The 19,177-nt window shown below is 55.8% G+C and overlaps 5 protein-coding genes across 5 annotated transcripts; all 5 read right to left on the bottom strand.

The window, feature by feature from the left end:
• Window positions 1–402: 402 nt before the first annotated feature.
• Window positions 403–2,497, bottom strand: B0T15DRAFT_574365 (uncharacterized protein; the record flags this gene model as incomplete). The annotated part of the gene is made up of 5 exons (XM_062870952.1): window positions 403–627; window positions 783–847; window positions 1,016–1,114; window positions 1,205–2,132; window positions 2,417–2,497. 5 exons carry the CDS (start codon window positions 2,495–2,497, stop codon window positions 598–600), a joined length of 1,203 nt encoding a protein of 400 aa, XP_062723392.1. The 3' UTR covers window positions 403–597.
• A 546-nt stretch (window positions 2,498–3,043) lies between these two features.
• Window positions 3,044–5,613, bottom strand: B0T15DRAFT_493081 (transport protein Avl9-domain-containing protein; the record flags this gene model as incomplete). The annotated part of the gene is made up of 4 exons (XM_062866914.1): window positions 3,044–4,573; window positions 4,643–4,855; window positions 4,924–5,350; window positions 5,417–5,613. The coding sequence occupies 4 exons, from the start codon at window positions 5,611–5,613 to the stop codon at window positions 3,044–3,046; spliced, it is 2,367 nt and encodes a 788-aa protein (XP_062723391.1).
• A 1,162-nt stretch (window positions 5,614–6,775) lies between these two features.
• B0T15DRAFT_394619 (kinase-like domain-containing protein) lies at window positions 6,776–8,333 on the bottom strand (the record flags this gene model as incomplete). Its single annotated transcript, XM_062864737.1, has 9 exons — window positions 6,776–6,857; window positions 6,924–7,107; window positions 7,165–7,243; window positions 7,302–7,658; window positions 7,718–7,817; window positions 7,870–7,913; window positions 7,977–8,106; window positions 8,181–8,228; window positions 8,278–8,333. The coding sequence occupies 9 exons, from the start codon at window positions 8,331–8,333 to the stop codon at window positions 6,776–6,778; spliced, it is 1,080 nt and encodes a 359-aa protein (XP_062723390.1).
• A 3,245-nt stretch (window positions 8,334–11,578) lies between these two features.
• B0T15DRAFT_183931 (glycosyltransferase family 35 protein) lies at window positions 11,579–14,884 on the bottom strand. Its single transcript, XM_062862352.1, has 6 exons — window positions 14,605–14,884; window positions 14,090–14,410; window positions 13,755–14,020; window positions 12,272–13,698; window positions 12,148–12,220; window positions 11,579–12,088 (listed from the first exon to the last, which is right to left on the bottom strand). Exons 1-6 carry the CDS (start codon window positions 14,762–14,764, stop codon window positions 11,654–11,656), a joined length of 2,682 nt encoding a protein of 893 aa, XP_062723389.1. The 5' UTR covers window positions 14,765–14,884; the 3' UTR covers window positions 11,579–11,653.
• A 1,599-nt stretch (window positions 14,885–16,483) lies between these two features.
• On the bottom strand, window positions 16,484–18,272 carry B0T15DRAFT_183913 (guanine nucleotide binding protein, alpha subunit). Its single transcript, XM_062862351.1, has 6 exons — window positions 17,940–18,272; window positions 17,509–17,854; window positions 17,317–17,445; window positions 17,124–17,253; window positions 16,831–17,069; window positions 16,484–16,771 (listed from the first exon to the last, which is right to left on the bottom strand). Exons 1-6 carry the CDS (start codon window positions 18,070–18,072, stop codon window positions 16,672–16,674), a joined length of 1,077 nt encoding a protein of 358 aa, XP_062723388.1. The 5' UTR covers window positions 18,073–18,272; the 3' UTR covers window positions 16,484–16,671.
• Between the last annotated feature and the right edge of the window lie 905 nt (window positions 18,273–19,177).

Raw genomic sequence — 19,177 nt, 5'->3', positions numbered from 1 at the left:
ACAAGGAATCGGGCATGTGTACGGAACCCACGTGTCTGGACTCGGGAGCGGCATTCTACGCACGGGCCGCTCCGTGGAATATATTAGGGTGGTCCTCTCACCACTATGTTGCTTCTTTTCTCTTACTTAGCTAGAACCCAATATACTCTCTTCGTTTATGCCTTTCCGTGCTCTGATACCTATTGAGGACCTTTTCCCAATGTGGGGATGTCACATTGGGAAGAATGGAAGTGGCGTAGAATAGAGGGCTATTGTGCCTAGAATCGGATCGGGGGTTGGAAATAGGGGCATTCTCCGGAAGCGGTCTGCATCATTAACCCCTCGTATCAGGGGGTCTTTGGGGGGGGGGGGGGGGAGGGGGGGGATTTTACGGTTGGGTGATGGTTCTTGCTGGCTACCTAACGTTAATCCAGACACTCTGGTGGGTTTTCGGGTTGACACCAAGAAGTGAATTCTCTCATTGAAGGGACTTGATTCTCCCTCTCTCCAGCGGTGGGCATCTCCCTAATCCTGTTAAATTTGTTCTCAACAACCGCTGTTTTACTTCTCAACAGTAGAGCATCGGCAACCCAGCATCCGAGCTTAAATTCCATAGCTTCAAGCCACGAGCGTTTCAGGGTACCGTGACTTTCCAACACCTTGGTAACCTTATTAGCACCTAATCAACACTTGTGTACTCCAGTGGTGAATGAAAGGGTCTGGCTTTCTACTATTGGGTCCGAGTATCTAGTCCCTCGACGGCCAAGCCGTTCCAAGATGATCTTTTCAATGCTTTTACCTACCTCCACTCCTTCCGTAATGAACTTCCACCAGTACTTTTTCGTTGCTTCTTGATCAGTAGGGACCCCTAGAGAGACGCAAGGGTTAACAACGCATGCTCGTGAGTCAGGGTACTTCCATTGCAGGGAGGTTGAAGTGGAACCGCGAGAATACAAAGAGACGGACCCCAGGCTCTTTGCCATTACTTGACGGCGGTCTGGGTGCGGTTATAGAAGGAAAATCATGTCAAGCCTACCATTTTCGATATACTCAAGCAGAGCGGACTCCCACTCTCTTCGTTCCTCACAGTGGGCTAGAATGGGGTTGATCCAGCTCGTGCGCCGCTCGAGGGTATCTGGGTTAAGTTACGCTATAGCGCCGAGCAGCGAACGCCGCGAGCTGAGCTCGGTAGAGATACATGTGGTTCTGACTCGACAATCCTTACGCAGCCAGTCGCGTACGCAATCGTGAGGCTTGATAAGGAAGCTGCTGGCGATGGCGCAGAAAGCGAGCCAGATGGATATAACGATGGCATTCCAGTCCTGCTGGGCGCATGACAACAGCGCTACAGCCCACTGGCCAGCAATGAGCACCTGTAGGACGGCGGACCACAACCGCTGTGTGCGGCCGGGCGACGCGCCGGTCCGGAAGAGCGGTTTGTTGAGCAGCGAGTTGACGATAGGGCTGGGCCCCATGAAGGCCCACCAGTGCGTGCCGTTCCAGCTGCTCGTACATAGCACCAGGGGCTGGTATTCGGTGCGGCCCGACACGCCGTCATCCACGAGCCGCCGCCCCCCGCCACCGTGCGTCGCCCGCACTGCCAGCCCCGTCAGCGGCAACAGCAGCAAGTATGCCGCCGCGACGTACAGGCCCGAGGCCAGGCGAAGTACCAGCGTGCTAGCGAGGGCTAGCCAGCCGCCGCACGCGAGCGCGCGGCTGCGGAAGCGTGTCCACGACTTCGAGCGCCGCAGGCTGCCGAATGGTACCGAGGTGCTCGGCACGCCCCCCGCGCGCTCTAGCAGCACCAAGTTGAGCGTCTGACGGCGGATGGAACGCTCGCGCATGTTGGGACAGGTGTTGGCCACGCGCACGGCCTGTGTGCTTTGTGATGCTACGGCGAGCCGCGTTGGCGTGCTGCTCGGGTAGCAGTCGCCGTAGCGGCCGTCGACGCAGTGCAGCGCCGTGCAGCGCTCCTCGCGGTCCAAGCAGCAGGCGTGGGCGTTGTCCAGCGTCGCGAGCAGCAGTCGCGCCCTTGCTGGCGTCATGGGCCAGTTCCAAAGTGGCACGCAGCCTGCGAGCTCAAAGACGTGGAGCTTCGTGGGTACGTTGATGAACTCGATCAGCGCCGTCAGGGGAAGTATGCCTGCCAGTTGCTGCGCCCATTCGGGTAGCAACGGAGGGGCGACGAGTGGCATAGACATTAGAGCGGTGAAATGATAAGGGGATGTAGGCACTAACAGCTGCCACGCGGGTGATGGGGATTCGATATGGTATATTAACTCCGTTGACTTCAATTTCGAGCCGTATCATGAAATATTCAACGCCTGGGTTCTTATACCTTGTGTAGACTTCTCAAAAGGAGGCTGAAGTCATTGGTACCACGCTTCAGACCTGTTCGTTTTTGTTGGCGATCTGGTGGGCTGTCTCTGCGGCTTACTAGCACGATGCTGGTTGGCTCAGGGCTGTCCAGCGGAGAGGCGAAGCTGCTGTACGTGTGGCCAGTGATGTGATCAGGCATCTCCGGGGGCTTTCTTCTATCACGTTGAGGTATGGAAATATATACGGTATTCCTAGATCCGCACCAATGCTTCCGCGCATGAGTAATATAGCAAAGCACGATGGGCTAGGCATAATGCGTACTATTGTAATGGGGTTACGGACGATAGAATTCGGTTGCCATCGGAGCAGGCTGTATGGATTCCGTATTTCACAATAGAACCTCCAATGCAATAACAGTAATAAGTACCGGTTGGCCCTATATTATGCGTTCCCATGTACCAACCCTTACTTCTACGCAGGTCTGCCTCGTTCTCAGCCATGGCGTCTCATCTCACTTCGTCTGATCCCGCACCAGTGCCGATGTCCGTATCCAATCCAATTACTAACCGCCTGCGCCGAAAGAGCTGCAGACTCGAACCATTCCACCATGCCCTCGCCTCTGTCGAATATCTCCCCTTCGCATCCCACAACCCCTTACTACAAACATCGTTCAGGTTCGACTGTGACCTGCTTTGACCCCGGGACCACTCCGAAGTCATGACTGAAAAGCTTCACTTTCGACGTGTCACCTCTTTTCCCAAGCCCCCTGCGCTTCAGCCGCCTCCGCCGTAGCAGGATCGGGCAACAGAGACGATGGGTGGTCAGTTCCTGTTTCCTCTTCCTCTTCCTCTTCCTCCTTCTTCTCCCTCTTCCCCCTTACTGCGAGCGCCACGGCGGCGTCTTTGCCTAGTTCACTTGGCCCCGTACTCGAGGCTCGATTCCCGTTCGTCTTCTGATTCGGGACGATACCATCATTACCCGCGTTTGCCGCTGGCGGCGCAACGTCCGTAACAGCGACTGCTCGTGACGGCGGAGCTTTCCTTGGCGACGCGACGGGCGAGGACAAGGCACTGTCTGATCCCACCCCATCCAGCATTGATTCGCCGCTGATCGAGCCCCCAGTGAGAGGCCTGTGTTCGCCCGCCCCATCGAAATCGTCGGTTCTTCTGCCCGATGATGAGGTTGACGCCCGCGGGTCCTTTTCTGACACCACATCATATCCGCTAGCCTGCGACGCCCGGCTCTTACTGGCTTTGCCCCAGCCAACAGTCCACCCGCCGCCGCCGCCTGCACTCGTAGTCGTCGTGGCGGTGTTGTCACCGCCCGCTGTCGACCTCCCCCATCCCTTACGCTTCTCGCCCGCCCAGGCAGCCCAGCTGTTGACAAACGCCCCAGCTTTACTCCCCACCGTTTGCACTGTATGTTGCGCCTTGCCGAGGTCGACGCCACCGCCACCGCCGCCTCCGTTTTTCTCGTGGGGTTGCTCTCCGGTACCTGCTTGCTGCTGCTGCTGTGCAGCCCTGGCCTCCTCATTGCGCTTCCGCTGCGCCTCCCTCAGCGCCTCCATATCCGCATACAGCTTGTTGAACAGAGTGCTGGCCTTCTCGCGGCCAGCCGCCAGGTTGCGCCCGAGGGCTTCCCGCCCCTGGGCAAATCGCTCGTCCCAGTGGAGGTCCTGCACCTGCTGGGTGATGCGGCGCTGGATGTCGTCGATCGTGAGGCCGCCGGCACAGGGGTGCTTCGGCTCGACAATGTCAAAGAGGTGCGAGTCGGTGTGCGTGTTCCAGATGCGGTAGTTTTCTGTGCGCGTCCAGGCTTCCACAAAGTCCGGCCCGAAGTCGTGCGAAGGATCGCCTTCAATCTCGGGGAGCAGCATCCGTGGGTTGTGGGCATACTTGGCTAGGTGGGCATGGTATTTGACGGACGAGATGAGGGAGAGGAGGTATTCTTCGAATTGCACGCGGATGAACTCCTCACTGCCGACGTATCCCATGGTTTTCGGCCGGCTGGGGTTGGCGTCGTCCCATGTGTCGTTGACATTCTGGGTGATGAAATCTATCCAGCGACGGTCAGGCGTGGAGAGCTGCAGAGCGGCTTTTAGAGACGGTGACGTGATGTTGATGGTGCCCTCGTCGAGGTTGATCAGAATATCGCTGTATCGGTCCTTCTGCTGTAGGAGGAGCGAGTTCGTGCTGCCCACGATGTATGACTTGGTGCCGAAATCGGCAAGGATGTCGAGTTGCTGCAAGGGTGTGTATGGTCCAAATAAACTTCCCTGTAGGAGAGAGGTTGGTGAGCATCCCAGCCGGAAGCCTCCCTTCTTAAACACAGAAGCGGTGCCTACCTTCCCGAAGATCTGCAATGGCAAGCCCATGTATGCCAGCAGGGAGTTCCGGTCACTAGTTCTCAAGCTTGTCGGCGTTGACAGATTCTTCTCGTAGCTATCCAGGTCGGGCCCGGCAGCATCTTGCAGGTTGCGGAGAAGCCCGGGTATCAAAGAAATCAAGGAGAACTGAGTCAGACACAGGCGCTCGCACCGCGTGCCAAAGAAGAGCATCTACAGGTGCGTATTCACAGGTCAGCAAACGTGCGCTGACATTGGGAATGCACGTCGGGAGCCGTTACCTTGGGTTGCAATAGACAGCACTTCAGCAGCACCAGCGTCTGCCACCTGAACTCACGCACCAGTTCCCTCAAGCTCAGGCCCAGGTACTGGTCCCTGTCCTGGTCCTCGTGCATCAAGCCCCGCGCCTTCTCATCAGCCAAACTCTCCTGGAAGCGGCGCAGGATCTCGACATCTGTGAATTCCCGTTGGGCGAACCAGGCCTTGGTCACCACGCTCAGCCGCTCCCTCAGCATGCCAAAGTACTGCGGACTGTCTGCAATGACCACGACGGCTTTCTGGACGGTCGAACGGGTCACGTCGGCAGGCCTGACGAGCAATTGGGCGGCGTCTATCTGTCTGGTGCACGAGATGCCGAAGAGGGACGTGGCTGCCGCTGAGTCGGTTGCGGGGCGCAGGAGTGTGAAATAGGAGAAGTCCTCGGTCAAGCTAGGGGTTGCGCCGATCAGCAGGATCCTTCCCGCAGAGTCTAACTAAGCGCGAGGGAGGACATACGCATGGGCGCCGTCGCTCAATGCCATGAAGGGTAGCAGCGTCCAGTCATACTCGGCAGCCGGGTCGTGGCCCTCCTCGACGCCGAACCACATCTCCACCTCGGGGCCGCGCGCATGGTGGAAGTCGACGACCGAAACGAGCGGCGTGAAGCTCTGCCTAGGGCTCTTCTCGGCCGTCGGCGTCGGAGGGACGCTCATGGCTAAACACAGTCAGGAGAGGCGGCGTCCGTGTCTGCACAATGCTGGCGATGATGAGCCTCCCCCGGGGTATGTATATATGTCGAGTCAGAGGCTCTCGTGGACAGTCTTCTACTCTGCGTGGGCTGCCATGAAGTGCCCCAAGATCACTTGGCAATTTCTGGGTATTATTGACTTGCTGTCAGGGCCTATGCTCGTCGAGCTTCGAACCTCAGGAACCTTGCGGGTGCCGATTGGGTCCAGTAAAATTTCAGTGGGGACTTGTCGGCGGTATGAGGGGCACTGGAGACAACGAGACGGGGTTGAGACTTCACCGAGGAATTCGAGAAGCTGGCATCGAAACACGGGCTTGACTTGGCCGGATAATGACACAGATGTCACATAAAAGAACTCACCGTGGCCGACTGTCGCTGATTGAATTGCCAAGGCGCGTGTGGCGGCGGCAGAGGCGGTCAGCGAGGTCGGTTGGCCCAGGCCATCGAAGCCTGTGATGGGTTGAATGGGTGACGTGCGAAACCTTGACTGGATGCTTGGGCCTCTGGGTTTCACAATCGGCGTCGGCGGTGTCCGCCAATTGGACATGCCCAATCGGAAGGAGCTAAAAATGGTGAGGGGGATTGCAGCCGATATTAGGAACTGTGCTGTATTTTACCGATCGCAAAGACGCCGGTAACGGTATTACTGGGCGGGCAGTTGTGTTCTGCTGGGAATCCAGCGGCTCCTTGCCTACTGCATCTGACTCTAAATGTCTCTCAGGCTACCTAAGTATAGGCATGCCGCTGCGAAGGCAGTCTCAATACAAGAGGGGACGAGGGACATAATTATGCTCTGGCCGCGAATATAATCCAAGCCCCGTCAAACTTCATACGAGCGATCAAAGCCCATCCCAGGGCTCCCGCCAATCTAGTTTAAAACCAACTCAGGAGAATCGCAGCGCGATGATACGCCTCGGCGACAACAACGACCTCTCGGTCCAGTACCCCCCTAGCTCCGTGCTGCTCCCGTCTTTTTCTTCCTTTTTTGTCTTGCTTGTTAGCATAAAGGAGACCTTCCATTCTTCCAACGCCACTTCCCGAAAGCCATAGCCAACGATGATCGTGACGTCTCACCGTCACGACACAGCCATTCTCGTAGTCTGGTCCCTGGAATCACGACGGAACGTTCATTGGCCGACGAAGCCCTGGTCTGCCATCGCGTCGACATTGGCCGCCCCCACATTATGGTAGTCCAAGATCTCCGAGTACCTTTGCACAAGTCCGTCAGCTGACTCAATCAAACAAACGAATCACCCCCTGACTCCGGTAACTCACATCATGATCTTCCAGGTGTCGACGGGAAGATCGGCATCATTGAAGCTCCAGTCAAACTTCTCCTCGGCAACAGGCTCATCGGTGGGATCGTGGTACGGCGCAAGGTAATCGTGAGCTAGGGCCGCGGTCGCGGTTATCCGTTTCTTAGGATCAAAGACAAGCATCCGCTCCAGCATGTCAATGGCTATAGGACACATCAGCACCCAGTCTGTAGCAAGAATGGAGGTAGGGCATGGCTTACCCGATGGGTCGGCGTTCTTGAATTTGTTCTTGAGCGGTTGCCTTTCCCGCCTGGGCAGGGACTTGACGAAGCGCAGAGTCTAGGGTATCCAGTCAGCACCTTTCTACTTCAAACCCAGAACTTCTGAATTCGCTTACGTTCTCACTAGCAATGGTGTTGATAACGTCGTCCGGTGGTGTGCCCAGGAGCTCTGTGATGATAGAAAACTGGTTGACGTGGTCCTTGCCGGGGAAAAGCGGCTTGCCCTCGAGCATCTCGGCGAAGATGCAGCCCGCGCTCCAGATATCGACCTCGACGTCGTACTTCTGCCATGTGAGCATGATCTCGGGCGCTCGGTAGTATCTCGTAGAGACGTAGCCGGTCATCTGAGGATCCTGAATACGCGCAAGGCCGAAGTCGCAGATCTTCAGGTCGCAGTTCTCGTTAACCAGAATGTTGCTGGGCTTCAGATCTCGGTGGACGACGCCAGCCGAGTGGACATATTTCAGCCCTCTCTGCGGAGGGATTAGCCAAGCTCGTGATCGTGATGTCCTTCTTAGTAACAGGTACGCACCATGATCTGGTATAAGAAGTACTGAATGAATTGTTTTTCCAGCGGTCTGGAGGTGAGCAGCCTGTGAAGGTCGGTGCCCAGCAGCTCCGTGACGAAGTAACTGTGCAGGGGGTCAATTCGTGTTTCCGATGCTTAGGGAAACCATCTCTTACATATCCTCCAGCGGAGAAATGAAGATGTCACTCAGAGAGATAACCTGCGGAGAGAACCGTTAAGACTGCCCTCACCGGCACAATATGCGGATGCTCGAGAGACTAACATTCTCGTGCTTCAGGTGTTTCAACAGCTTCAACTCTCGGTACGTCCGCTTGGCGAGAACTGGAGTGCTGAAGGGCTTCATGATCTTTTTGATGGCGACATTCTGATTTGTGAGCTGGTCTTTCGCGGAGCTATGTCGGCAATGTCACCGGTCAGCATCGCGATCGCATAAGTGCAGTAGCTGGGGACGGGGCGGTCCACGCACCAAACCAGCCCAAATGCTCCCATGCCCACCGGCTGGAGGTCAGAATACCTATTGCGGGTCAGCCCAATCCCTCGCTCTGGGTCCCGGGCATTCGCACCTCGAGGTAATCTCGAAGGTAGTTCCAAAGATCTGGGCGCGCACGAATTCTGCCATGGCGGGCGATCTTTTTGTTGCGGTTCAAGAAGAGGGTGTAAGGGAAGTGGAAGATGCGGGGCACGAGGCAGATGTGGCGGGGTTTGTAGACTCTGCAGCCGATAAGGCTAGTATGCTGAAGCGATGTGAGATGCTACGTTAAACGGATGTCGGGCAGCGAGCGATCGCAAAATCGTGAATGACGATAGGGCTTCTCGGGAACAGCAAATAATCCAGCAACGGCGCCAGACGCTCTCGGATGCTCGATTATTCTCCGTGCCTGCGATTCGGTGGGGGGACGGCTGGAGATCGGTAACAGCGGGTCCGCCGGGGATGCGCTAGAAACAGGCCTTGATTCGAGACGACAGAATATTAGCTCATACTCTCAAAATGGGGTCACGTTGCCGTAATCGTGTCGAGACTCGAGAAGAGCATTCCTGCGGCCTTAGCACAGTAACGCACTTACCTGGAATTGTTAGTAGCCTGTTGAGACGAGCTTCCAAAAGCGGCGTGGCTTTCTGCTTTGCCCGCGTTGGGAAGTAGTCGAACGCGCCCCCGAGTCGCTGGCCTTGAACGGCAGATTCGGGCGCTCTGACCTCTACTGTGGCTCGGCACGCGAAATGATGGTAAGTACTGTAGGTGGCCGGCGATGCTAAAGCTTTAGTGTAACTTTCCGGTCAGAGGCCTGTGGCTATGTGTGATCGTGATTCGTATCATTGGGCTGCCACTCACCAGCACAGAGAAGTTCGACTTAAGCAGGGACAAGCACAACGTGCGTCAGCGCAGGCACTATCAGCTTGGGCGTCTTCACGAGAGAGTGAAGAGAAAGGAGAGCGAAAGAGGGTGGCCTGGCAGGTGAAATTCTTTTTGACTCGCAGGTTCCCAGAGGTAGATCAAGTATTTGGGGAAGCTGCCATGAGCTGCGACGGATGGGGGCTGGAATGCAACACAACGCGGGGTCCGGTTTGGGGAGCAGGATCTTGGAGCTTTTAGTATTCCATGGCAGCCCCCCGTTTCCCTTGACCCCGGGAGTTCTCACAATGCCCACTAACTAGTATACGCAGGCTCGAGACAAGACACAGAGCACTCCCCTTATATCAATCCTGTTTCAATGCGCACACAGGTCCTAGACTTACAGAGGGCATTTGCAAGTTATCCGGCGCGCCAGTTGGCCGGCCGTGGTAAGTCGCAGACTCTCACTCTCGCATAGCATTGAAATACATAGTATGAGAGCTCGGCTCGTCTATATGGTTGGCTTGGTGCCCCCTGGCTCCAGGTAACGAGCTACGCCAACGCGTCTGCAACCCTACTACCTAGGTACTAGCGACTACACGTGTAGCTAGCCGGTACTGCTGTGTATACAGTGGCACTGAGAGTGGGCGCTTCGAAACTCCCGATTAATTGATCCCGGGCGGGGCGCTTCTTGCGCTATGACGTAGGTCGCATCTAGGCCCATGACCCCGGTTGGCCGCAGAACCAATCGACGCCGATGTCTCTTCCTGTGGTCTATCAGATTCTACGCTTTGGTCTGGTGAACTACACACCTACATTACCTAAGGTAGGTAGCCTAACACTCCGCACAAAATAGGATTCGGTTGAAATTCCCATCTCGACTTGAATCTCGAGGCTCTTCAACCCCGGTGTCTTCCACAGAACATACCAGGCTATTCGTACAATACATAGGTACAGCACCTACTAAGTTGAGGCTTCAACATCGAGCTCAGCCTATTGATTCACAGATGTGTACCTTACCCTCATCTTCGCTGGTCCCTCTACCTATATCCTAGTGTCCCAGCATTTCCCATAATGGCCCATCAGCATCCACAGGGGTCGTCTGCCGACGCCAAGCTCGTGACATCCCGAGGCCAGACCGTCCGGATCATCAGGGGTCAAGTAACGATGGAGGCAACGCGACTTCCTAAAAAGCAGATCGGCGATTTATAACAGGCTCTTTCACTCTAGACACACGCTCCTAAGTGCACTAAAAGGCGCAAGTTAGAACTTGCAGCTCGGAAGCCGCCGACCCAACCGTAGAAATAGTGTACCCAGTATCACACATGAATTCTGAGAATCTTCAACTGCCCATTCCTCAGCGCGAGGTACATGTACCAATGACGATTGGAGCGCAACCGCCGGAACCGCAGACAGCACAGACGGGAGAGTTCGAGAGGTAAGTTAAACAAACTGTGCCCGGAGGTCCCTGCCCGGGACTGGGACGCCGAGACCCCTGCAAAGCGGGGCTCGGCTAGCCATGCACGATGACGTCAATCTCCCCAGCCAACTTCCAGTCCCTTAGGGTCCAGTTATGTAGACAACTCCCACTCCGGTATCTCGGGCAACTTGAATGTATGTAGTATCACTAGCGTGGATTAGGCAGTGCACCGTTCTCGGCGGATCTCGAATCACGCAATGATGGCGGGCAATTGTCGCGATTCGAGGATGCCTTTTGCACGGAAGAACTCTCAAACCTTAGTCACGCTGGCATACAGGTGCAGGATAGAGCATACATACCCGACCTGTGCATGCAGGCTTAGAACGTGGATGCTTAACGTCCTACTCGGAATTCAGATCGCCGATTACCTAGATATTACAGTACCGGGTCACTTCAAAATCAGTGCAGCAAGTTCATAAGAATGATGAATGGAGGGATTGCGGCAAGGACGGACTGGACCACCCCGAGGGCCAAGAGGAGATGCGCAGGCAGTATATATATGAGAGTCAAAGCCAAAAATGACACGGATCGCTAGTATTACTCAAAAGCAGTCAGGTAACTTCCACAAGTACAGGAATTCCGCCAAGAACTAGAGCTCGCCAAAGACAGCTGTCTCCTGCTGCGACGAAGTGGGAGACGATCCTCCAGTCCAGCGTTGTCCCAGCTCGAGCGCAGTAGCCAGCCTGCTAGGAAGGATGCCAGGCCTACGCTCCTCTTGCGGTCTCAGTGCCTCCATCAAGGTAGTCGACAGCGTCCAAAGTCCCCTGAGCGTGAGAAGCATCAGACTAAACCACAACAGGCACCCGGCCAACATCACCACCGTTTCGAGCCGCCGCCGCTGTTCAAGCCATTGCGCCAAGAGTTGTTCCACAAGTTGTTGCTGGCCGTCGAGCTCCGGGTTGTTCCGCTCGGTCTCGTCCACTATCACGTCCTCGTCCTGCGACGCTTCCGGCGCTTCCGAGTGGGCACCTACTTCCTAAATAGAGTTGTCTACAGACCCCTCTAAGTGGATATCTCGAATATTGTCCGATGTGGGTGGCTGAAAGAAAAATATTTCGGACTGTTCATTACCGCTAGCACCACGTTTCTGCTCCTCGGACTCACCCCCAGGCTGGCTTTCCCGAGCCTCCTAAGCCTGATGGCTGCCATCCGCGGCTGCCTTGTTGACCGCCAATGGCTCGATATTCCAGATCCCCTCAGCATATTCGTTAATGCACCGATCAGAAGTGAAGAACCCCATGCGCGCGACGCTGGTGATGCACTTGGTGACCCACTCCTCCTGATTGCGGTAGGCGTCGTCGATCAGCGCGTGTGTCTCGATGTAGCTGTGGAAGTCGTCCGATACCAGGTAGTAGTCGCCGTGTTCGCGGACAGCCGAAATCATGCCTGCAAAGTCCTGAGGGTTGCCGAAGGTGCCCTTCTCGATCGCCTCAAAGACCCGGGCCAGGTCTGGATCGAGATTGGGCGGGCTGTAGCGATGGGCGTGCCGCAAGTCTTCCACGTCCTCGGCTAGGTTGCCGAAGAGGAAGATATTGTTGTCGCCGATCTCGCGCGTTATTTCGATCTGCGAGGGGAGTCAGTAAGGACCGTGTACATCGGCTCCGAGGGGAAGTTAGAACATACATTGGCACCGTCGCATGTACCGATGATGAGACCGCCGTTGAGCACAAATTTCATGTTGCTGGTTCCCGACGCCCTGCGATGCATTAGCCGTGTGATACCCCAAGTTCCTCGCAGATTCTCTTACTCAGTGCCGGCAGTCGAGATATGCTCGCTAATATCCGATGCAGGGATTATCATCTCGGCCTTGCTCACGTTGTAGTCCTCGAGGAAGATGACCTTGAGTAGGTCGCCAATCTCCTCGTCGTTATTGACTACAGCCCCCACGGCGTTGATCAGGTGGATAATCTGCTTGGCCATCCAGTAACCCGGCGCAGCCTTGCCGCCAAAGATGGATACGCGCGGCAGATACTTCTGCCGCTCCTTCGGAGAAAGGGACTTGAGCGTCAGGTAGCGGTGGATTACCCCGAATATGTTCATCTGCTGGCGCTTGTACTCGTGAATGCGCTTTACTTGCACGTCAAAGAGCGACGACGGGTTGACGGTGACGCCAGTGGTCGCCTTAATGTGCTTAGCAAGGCGCACCTTGTTGGCGAACTTGATTTCGGCCCACTCCTTGCGGAACTCCTTGTCGTTGACATGCTCCTCCAACTTATTGAGCAGCGTCAGGTCCTTCAAGAAGTCGTGGCCGCCGGTCTTGCTGGCAATCAGCTCGGAAAGGCGAGGATTGGCTTGATGCAGCCAGCGGCGGGGCGTGATGCCGTTGGTGACGTTAGTGAACTTGTCCGGGCCAAAGATCCTCACAAAGTCCTTGAAGATGGTGGATTTGATGAGGTCCGAGTGTAGCTCGGCGACACCGTTCACCTTGTGGGAGCCAACAATGGCCAAGAAAGCCATCCGCACCATCTTAGGCTGCGACTCCTCAATGATGGAGACGTCCCGCAGGAGCTCGCGATCGTTGGGAAACTTGCGCTCGACAGTCTGGAGGAAGAACAGGTTGATATCGTATATAATCTGGAGATGCCTAGGCAATAGATGCTGGATGAGCGGGACAGACCACTTCTCGAGAGCTTCCGGCAGGACAGTGTGGTTGGTGTATCCGAAGGTGTTAACAACGATGCTCCAAGCCTCATCCCACTCAAGACCCTCCAGGTCAATCAGGATGCGCTGAAGCTCGACGATAGCTAGTGTCGGGTGTGTGTCGTTCAGCTGAATGGCGACCCGGTCAGGGAATTCCTTCCAGGAGCGCTTCGACTTCTTGAAGCGCCGAACAATGTCGTATAGGGAGGCAGCAACCCAGAAGTACTGCTGCTTCAGACGGAGCTCCTTTCCGCGGTCGAGGTTGTCGTTGGGGTAAAGCACCGCGCTGATCGTCTCGGCCCGTTGCTGATCGGCAACAGAGCTCTCGTAGTCTCCGCTGTTGAACTTCTGGAAGTCGAACTCCCCGCTGGCCGCCTTGCTGGACCACAGTCTCAGGTTGTTGGTGGTCGGCGTGGCGTATCCCGGAATGGGTACATCGTATGCGACGGCCTTTACGGTCTCGCCTCCCTCCCAGCGGCAGACCGTCTTGCCGGAAGCATCGGTCGACTTGACGACGTGGCCATAAAATTGAATCTGGCGCTACGTTAGCCATATGCCGGAGCCCGCATTTTCTGACTCTCATGACTCACATCGACGGTCACGTCGTGCCTGGGGAACTCCCAGGGGTTGAAATCCAGCCAGTAGTCCGGCACCTCCACCTGGTAGCCATCAATAATCTCCTGCTTGAAGATACCATAGCGGTATCGCAAGCCGTAGCCCCAGGCTGGATAGTTCAGACTGGCGAGACTATCAAGGAAGCAAGCAGCTAGGCGTCCGAGACCGCCGTTGCCCAGGGCGGCATCGTGTTCCTGCTGAATGACGTCTTCGATGCGGAAACCGAGATCAGAAAGACCGGCTGCCGGCAGAGTGCAAGTCAGCAACAGACACAACTCTAGCCGCTGTTCTCAAAGCATTGTGTGCGCACCTTTCGCCAGGTCCTTCTGGCCCACATTCAGCATCGCATTGTCGAGCGCCCTGCCCATCAGGAACTCCAAGCTCAAGTAGTAGACCCGCTTGCTGTCAGCAAAGGTCTGGCGTTGCTGGGTGCGGTTCCACTCGAGGATCAGGCGGTCGCGGAAGGCGAGTGCGCAGGCTGCGTAGGCGGCCGACTCGTCGCAGTTATACAAGCTCCGCGCCAGAGTGGTCTCGACGTGGCGGACGACCTCGCGCTCGAAGCCATCCTTGTCCTTGAAGCCGCCGGTCTGGTGTTTCAGCCATGCCTCGCGCTGGGGCTCGGGGATGGATGCTAGAAACGGCGTGCGATTGTTAGCCGAGCTGTTCTTCGGTATGCGGTATGTGCTAGTATCAGTAGGGGGGCAACACGGCTTCACCCCGCAGTCACCAGCGCTGCGGGGTAGTTCCAGTGCATGATATGATGGCCTTTTTCGTCGAAACCGCCATGGGCAAACAACCAGTGAAAGAACAGAGGGGATCGAATACCTTCGACATGTTTGATCTCTCCGGCGCCAAATCCCGTGAAAGTGCGCCTGTGCTTGGGCCGCGAGATGCCTTCGGGGCCGACGGAGCCCTGGATGTCGACAATTGGAGCTCCAACAGAGGGCCGCCGCTCTCGAAGCGGCATTCTCTCAGCGGCCGCCATGCTTTGATGCGCAATGAAGTCCACGCAAGCGGTCCTGAAATGCTCAATAAGGTGATATCGGACAGGAATCCTAGGGGAATGCGTGAAAGTGGGCGAGGCCAGAAGCAGAGGGAGGTGACCTTGACTTGTATGAGCTTGCCACGGGGTGGGGTAACCTAAGGTAGCTAAGATGTCATACGTCTAATAAGAGGAGCCTGCTACTAATGAAAGTACCGTAGGTAGGTGGTGGTAGTTAGTGCTACTAGTAATAATAAGGCAAGCACCCTCGGCACCTAGCAAGAAAACAGCAGACGGCAGGGGCGGAACTGCGATAGAAGGTGGAATATCGGAATGTAAATACTAGTAGATCCCAATCCCATATGAACGCCGCCAGCCATCCGAAGGCACAGCCCAAGTTGGTAACGGGTCTGAATCCTGCAGTGCTGAAGTTTATGTTCTCGGCGCACAACTGCAACATCGTCGGGCCCATTCTGAACCTGGCAACCTAACGACCACCTGGCACGCCATCCTCCAAGCTTGCTCGTGACGGGTGAGGTTCAAGAGACACGGCAGCTAGGAGACGACTCCCGCACTTCCATCACTGGCTGCCGATTGTCGTGCATATGCATATGCGAAAAGCTCTCACCGTGCTAATAAGGAGAATGCCTTGGTTCCTTGGCGTTTCTACAACCCACGCCGTTGGAAGCGGCAGATGAGAACCTGGAAGCGGCGTGTCGGATGCTGCACTGCATTCTCTCTGCGATCACAAGCCCACCAAGTGGGTTTGCAACAACTGAGAAGCTAGCAATGCCATCCTGCCTCACCACTCGAAAGCGGCACGGACGCAGAATGCACAGCTCGTTGGAGGCAAAGCCATTAGCAGCTGTCTGAAGTGCCGCTGACTCGGCGGCACGGGCGGTCGGGCAGAGAATGCCCGTTACGGGGTTTCTAATTCAAGGCGCCGTGACAAAGGGTCTAGGCCTCGGGGGATGGTGGAGTTCTTGTTCAGCCCCACTGCAACTGTCCTCCACAGTGTTGACATCATCGCACCTTTGCACATGCAAACGATCGCACCATTGGATATGACCCCGCAGTTCGCTGCCACCTTCCGGATGACACTTGCCGCCTATGCGCCGACGTGTTACCAACCGCTAGTTTTTTTTGTTGACGGGGCTATCTGGTGCGAGGACAGATGTCCCCATCGCAACCTAATGAGGGGTTGGTTGCGCTTATTAGGAGCTGAAGGACCGGTTGACAAGCCAAGTAGTGTGCCGGACTGGATGACTGGTCTCCATTGTTGAACAAATGTCACGACACAATTCGCGAGTCTCTTGCTGTCCGCGCACTGCAACTCCTCTCGTCCATTACGAGGTAGGTAGTAGGTAGCTACAGTTAGCGGAACATCATGGCTTCGATCCATTCCCAACCAAAAGGGCGGCAGTCTCCGTTCCCCAGGACAACAGGCGTAAGTCATTAAAGACCCCTGGCATTTCCCGACGTGGCCACACCAGAGGATTGAGTGTCGAATTATGGGCTCCATCTCTCCAAGCATTGGAGTCGGGCACCATTGTATTGGAATACCCCAGGCATTGCCCCGTTTGAACCCAACCGTGCCAGCAGTGTCGTGGGTGATGGGCCGCCAAAGACAAAAACACGCGAATTAGAAGCAAAGTCGCCTAGAAATTCTTTTGCTGCGCGTCTCCCGTTTTGAAACAAACTTGGGTTACCGGGCAGAGATGGACACTGTATCGTCGTGCTCGATCGGTGCCCAAAAAGTAGAAAAGATCGTGAAGTTGCCCCTCCAACGCCGTTATCATGCATGAGTTGCCAGCCCCGGAAATCGAGTTAAGTAGTGAGTAAATGAAGTCGCTACGTCGTGGCGTACGAGATCGACCTTTAAAATATGAGCTGAAAGATGTCGTGAGATGTCAGAGGATGCCGGAGTCTTTAAGCGCGTTGTTAAGGATCGTCTCCTTGACAGCGGCGAACACGAGCCGGATGTTGGAAGTATCGGTGGCTTGCGTCAAGCTTCGGCGGGGTTAGCGAGTGTCAGAAAGCAAGAGGAAGGAGCAAGAGAACGGGCTCACTGTGGGTAGAGGTTGAGATGCGCTCGGTTGACTTGGTTAAACCTCCAGAGCAGGTACTTCGCCGCCTTGTTGACGTCGTTCCCGCCTGAGTAATCCGGGAAGTAGCTGCTTAATGGCGACCTCCCGAGTTTCTGCTTGAAGATGTCGACCTTGTTGAGGAACAAGATAATGCTCGTCCTGATGAACCACCTTGAGTTGACAACCGAGTCGAATAGCAGCAGACTCTCCATCATACGGTTCTGGAATCCGGCGTAAGTAACAGGCACAGAGCGGTGAGAAAAGATCATGCTTACCTGGCTGCTCTCTTCCAGCAGAACCTGGTCGTACTCGCTCAGGGCAACGCAGAATATGATAGATGTGACATTCTCGAAGCAGTGGATCCACTTCTTGCGTTCACTCCTTTGCCCACCCACGTCGAACATACTGCAAGAGGGAATAAGGTGTCAGCTGGCCTCCGGTTATGAGTGACGGCTGCTGTCGACTCACTGAATGCTCAGCTGTCCCATCTTGAACCTCGTCTCATATATGCCCGTCGTCTTTGTTCGTGCCCGCAGCACATCCATCTCGGTGGGGAGGTAGTTCGGAGAGACGATCCTGTCAGCCTCCTGGAAGAAACTGCGTAGAAAGGTCAGCTTCTGGCCCGTCACTCGCGATGGGGAACGGCACGGGAGAACCGACTATTCGGCCGAGTCCATGAGGTAGAATTCGGTTTGTCTCTCCATCAGGCGGTCCTTTGCCGGATCGTTCCATATCGACTGGACCGCCGCACCCACTCGGGGGTCAATCCTGGCCTGCGGATTCGCGTCCAGCGAGTAATCGAGCAAGAAGTCGCAATATGCTTTATTCTCGTCCAGCACCGGCTCGATCTCAAACTCGCGCATGGCGCTACATAGCGCCTTCGCACATTCCAGCAGGTTCTTGTACACGGTTGGGCGGTAACTGGCCAGCTCTTCTTGTGAATAACCCTTGAGGTGGATGATCTTCATCTGCTTCACGATCGTCGACTTTCCGCTCTCACCCGAACCTGTTGCACCGTGGGAACCCTTGGAGTCAGCAACGCGATGGACCGCAGTCGGGACACGCCGCGTGGCGGGCGGGCGGTGACATACCGAGCAACAGGATCTTGCACTCCTTCCGCAACTTCTTAGAGTCTTCCTCGAGTTCCCTGTCGATTTTATTGCTCCGTCTCCTCGACTCCGACTCCTCCCCGTTTGCGCTCATGCAATTCCCCATGACGACCATTGGGTTGGGCGCTCTGGCCAGCTCGAAGGGGAGATCCTGGACACCGTGGGGGTTGAGTAGGCGGACTGTTAGATGTGGTGGACAAGGCTGAGGCTGCACTCGCGACTTTGCTAAAGCGCCTTTATCATCCCGTGAGCACGGCAAAGTTAAGAGCCGATTGCGGCTGAGCGGCTGCAGCAAGCGTCAGAGCAATAGTGGCAAGCAGGCAATGACAGACGGTAGTTCTGGCGTCCGATGGATGGCTTAGTAGGATGAGGGCCGCGTCTCGATTCAATTGAGAGCGTTCCTTCGGTACCAGTGCTCGATGCAACGACAAAGACCCGCCCTGTGCCGACAACCGGAAATCGTAGCTTTTGCCGACGGCGCGGAATGCCTGGCCGACGCCGAATCTGATGTCGCTTCAATTCGCCGGCCTCGGATTGAATTCTGGGCGAGGGTGGAAATTGAGACTGTAAGATAGCGACGTCCTCAGCCTTCCAGGGTCTTCGAATCGCAGCGCCAACGTGTAAGAAGAGAGCGCTGTCCGCCAGGACGGTCGCACGATCGCAGAAAGAATCGCTGTTCCGCCCAGATCTTGTGTTGCCCGGCGAGCAGCAGGTGTCCGCTGCCTCAAGAGGTTAACGCCCGCAGATTCAGTAGGTTGTGGCAGGTGTGCCGTGATAGACTCGGCGGGAGGAACGGGGATGGAAGAGGATGAGAGGCCCCTCAAGGTCACCTCGAAGCGCTCTGCACGACACAACGATGCAACGGGAACCCCCGGCACTGAAAAAGCTGGGGGAGGAAGAAGCTCCAGACAGGGGCCAGGGCTGGGCTCGACTCCCATCTCTCGGGCTTCAAAGCGCAGGGAACTTGAAGGTACGGAGGATGGCTCCGTAATTACACATCACAGATACATCTTAATGCGTTACCTACACCGTGCGTGTAAGCTTTTCCCAGCCCTGGCAATGTTGCGTCGTTGTCATCAACGTAGATCATGTGCTCCACAGTGGATGCTGTCGCTCATTTGCATCTCAGATCCGGCCCTTCTGTCTTCTAACAATTCTTAACATCAGATTTGTTGAACTCCTGTAGGTGCAATACGCGAAGAGTGCTCGCGGTCCTAATA

The sequence above is a fragment of the Chaetomium strumarium genome (genome assembly GCF_033439665.1).
Source record: "Chaetomium strumarium strain CBS 333.67 chromosome Unknown B0T15scaffold_3, whole genome shotgun sequence".
Taxonomy (NCBI): domain Eukaryota; kingdom Fungi; phylum Ascomycota; class Sordariomycetes; order Sordariales; family Chaetomiaceae; genus Chaetomium; species Chaetomium strumarium.
This window is presented reverse-complemented; position numbering and strand designations above follow the sequence as displayed.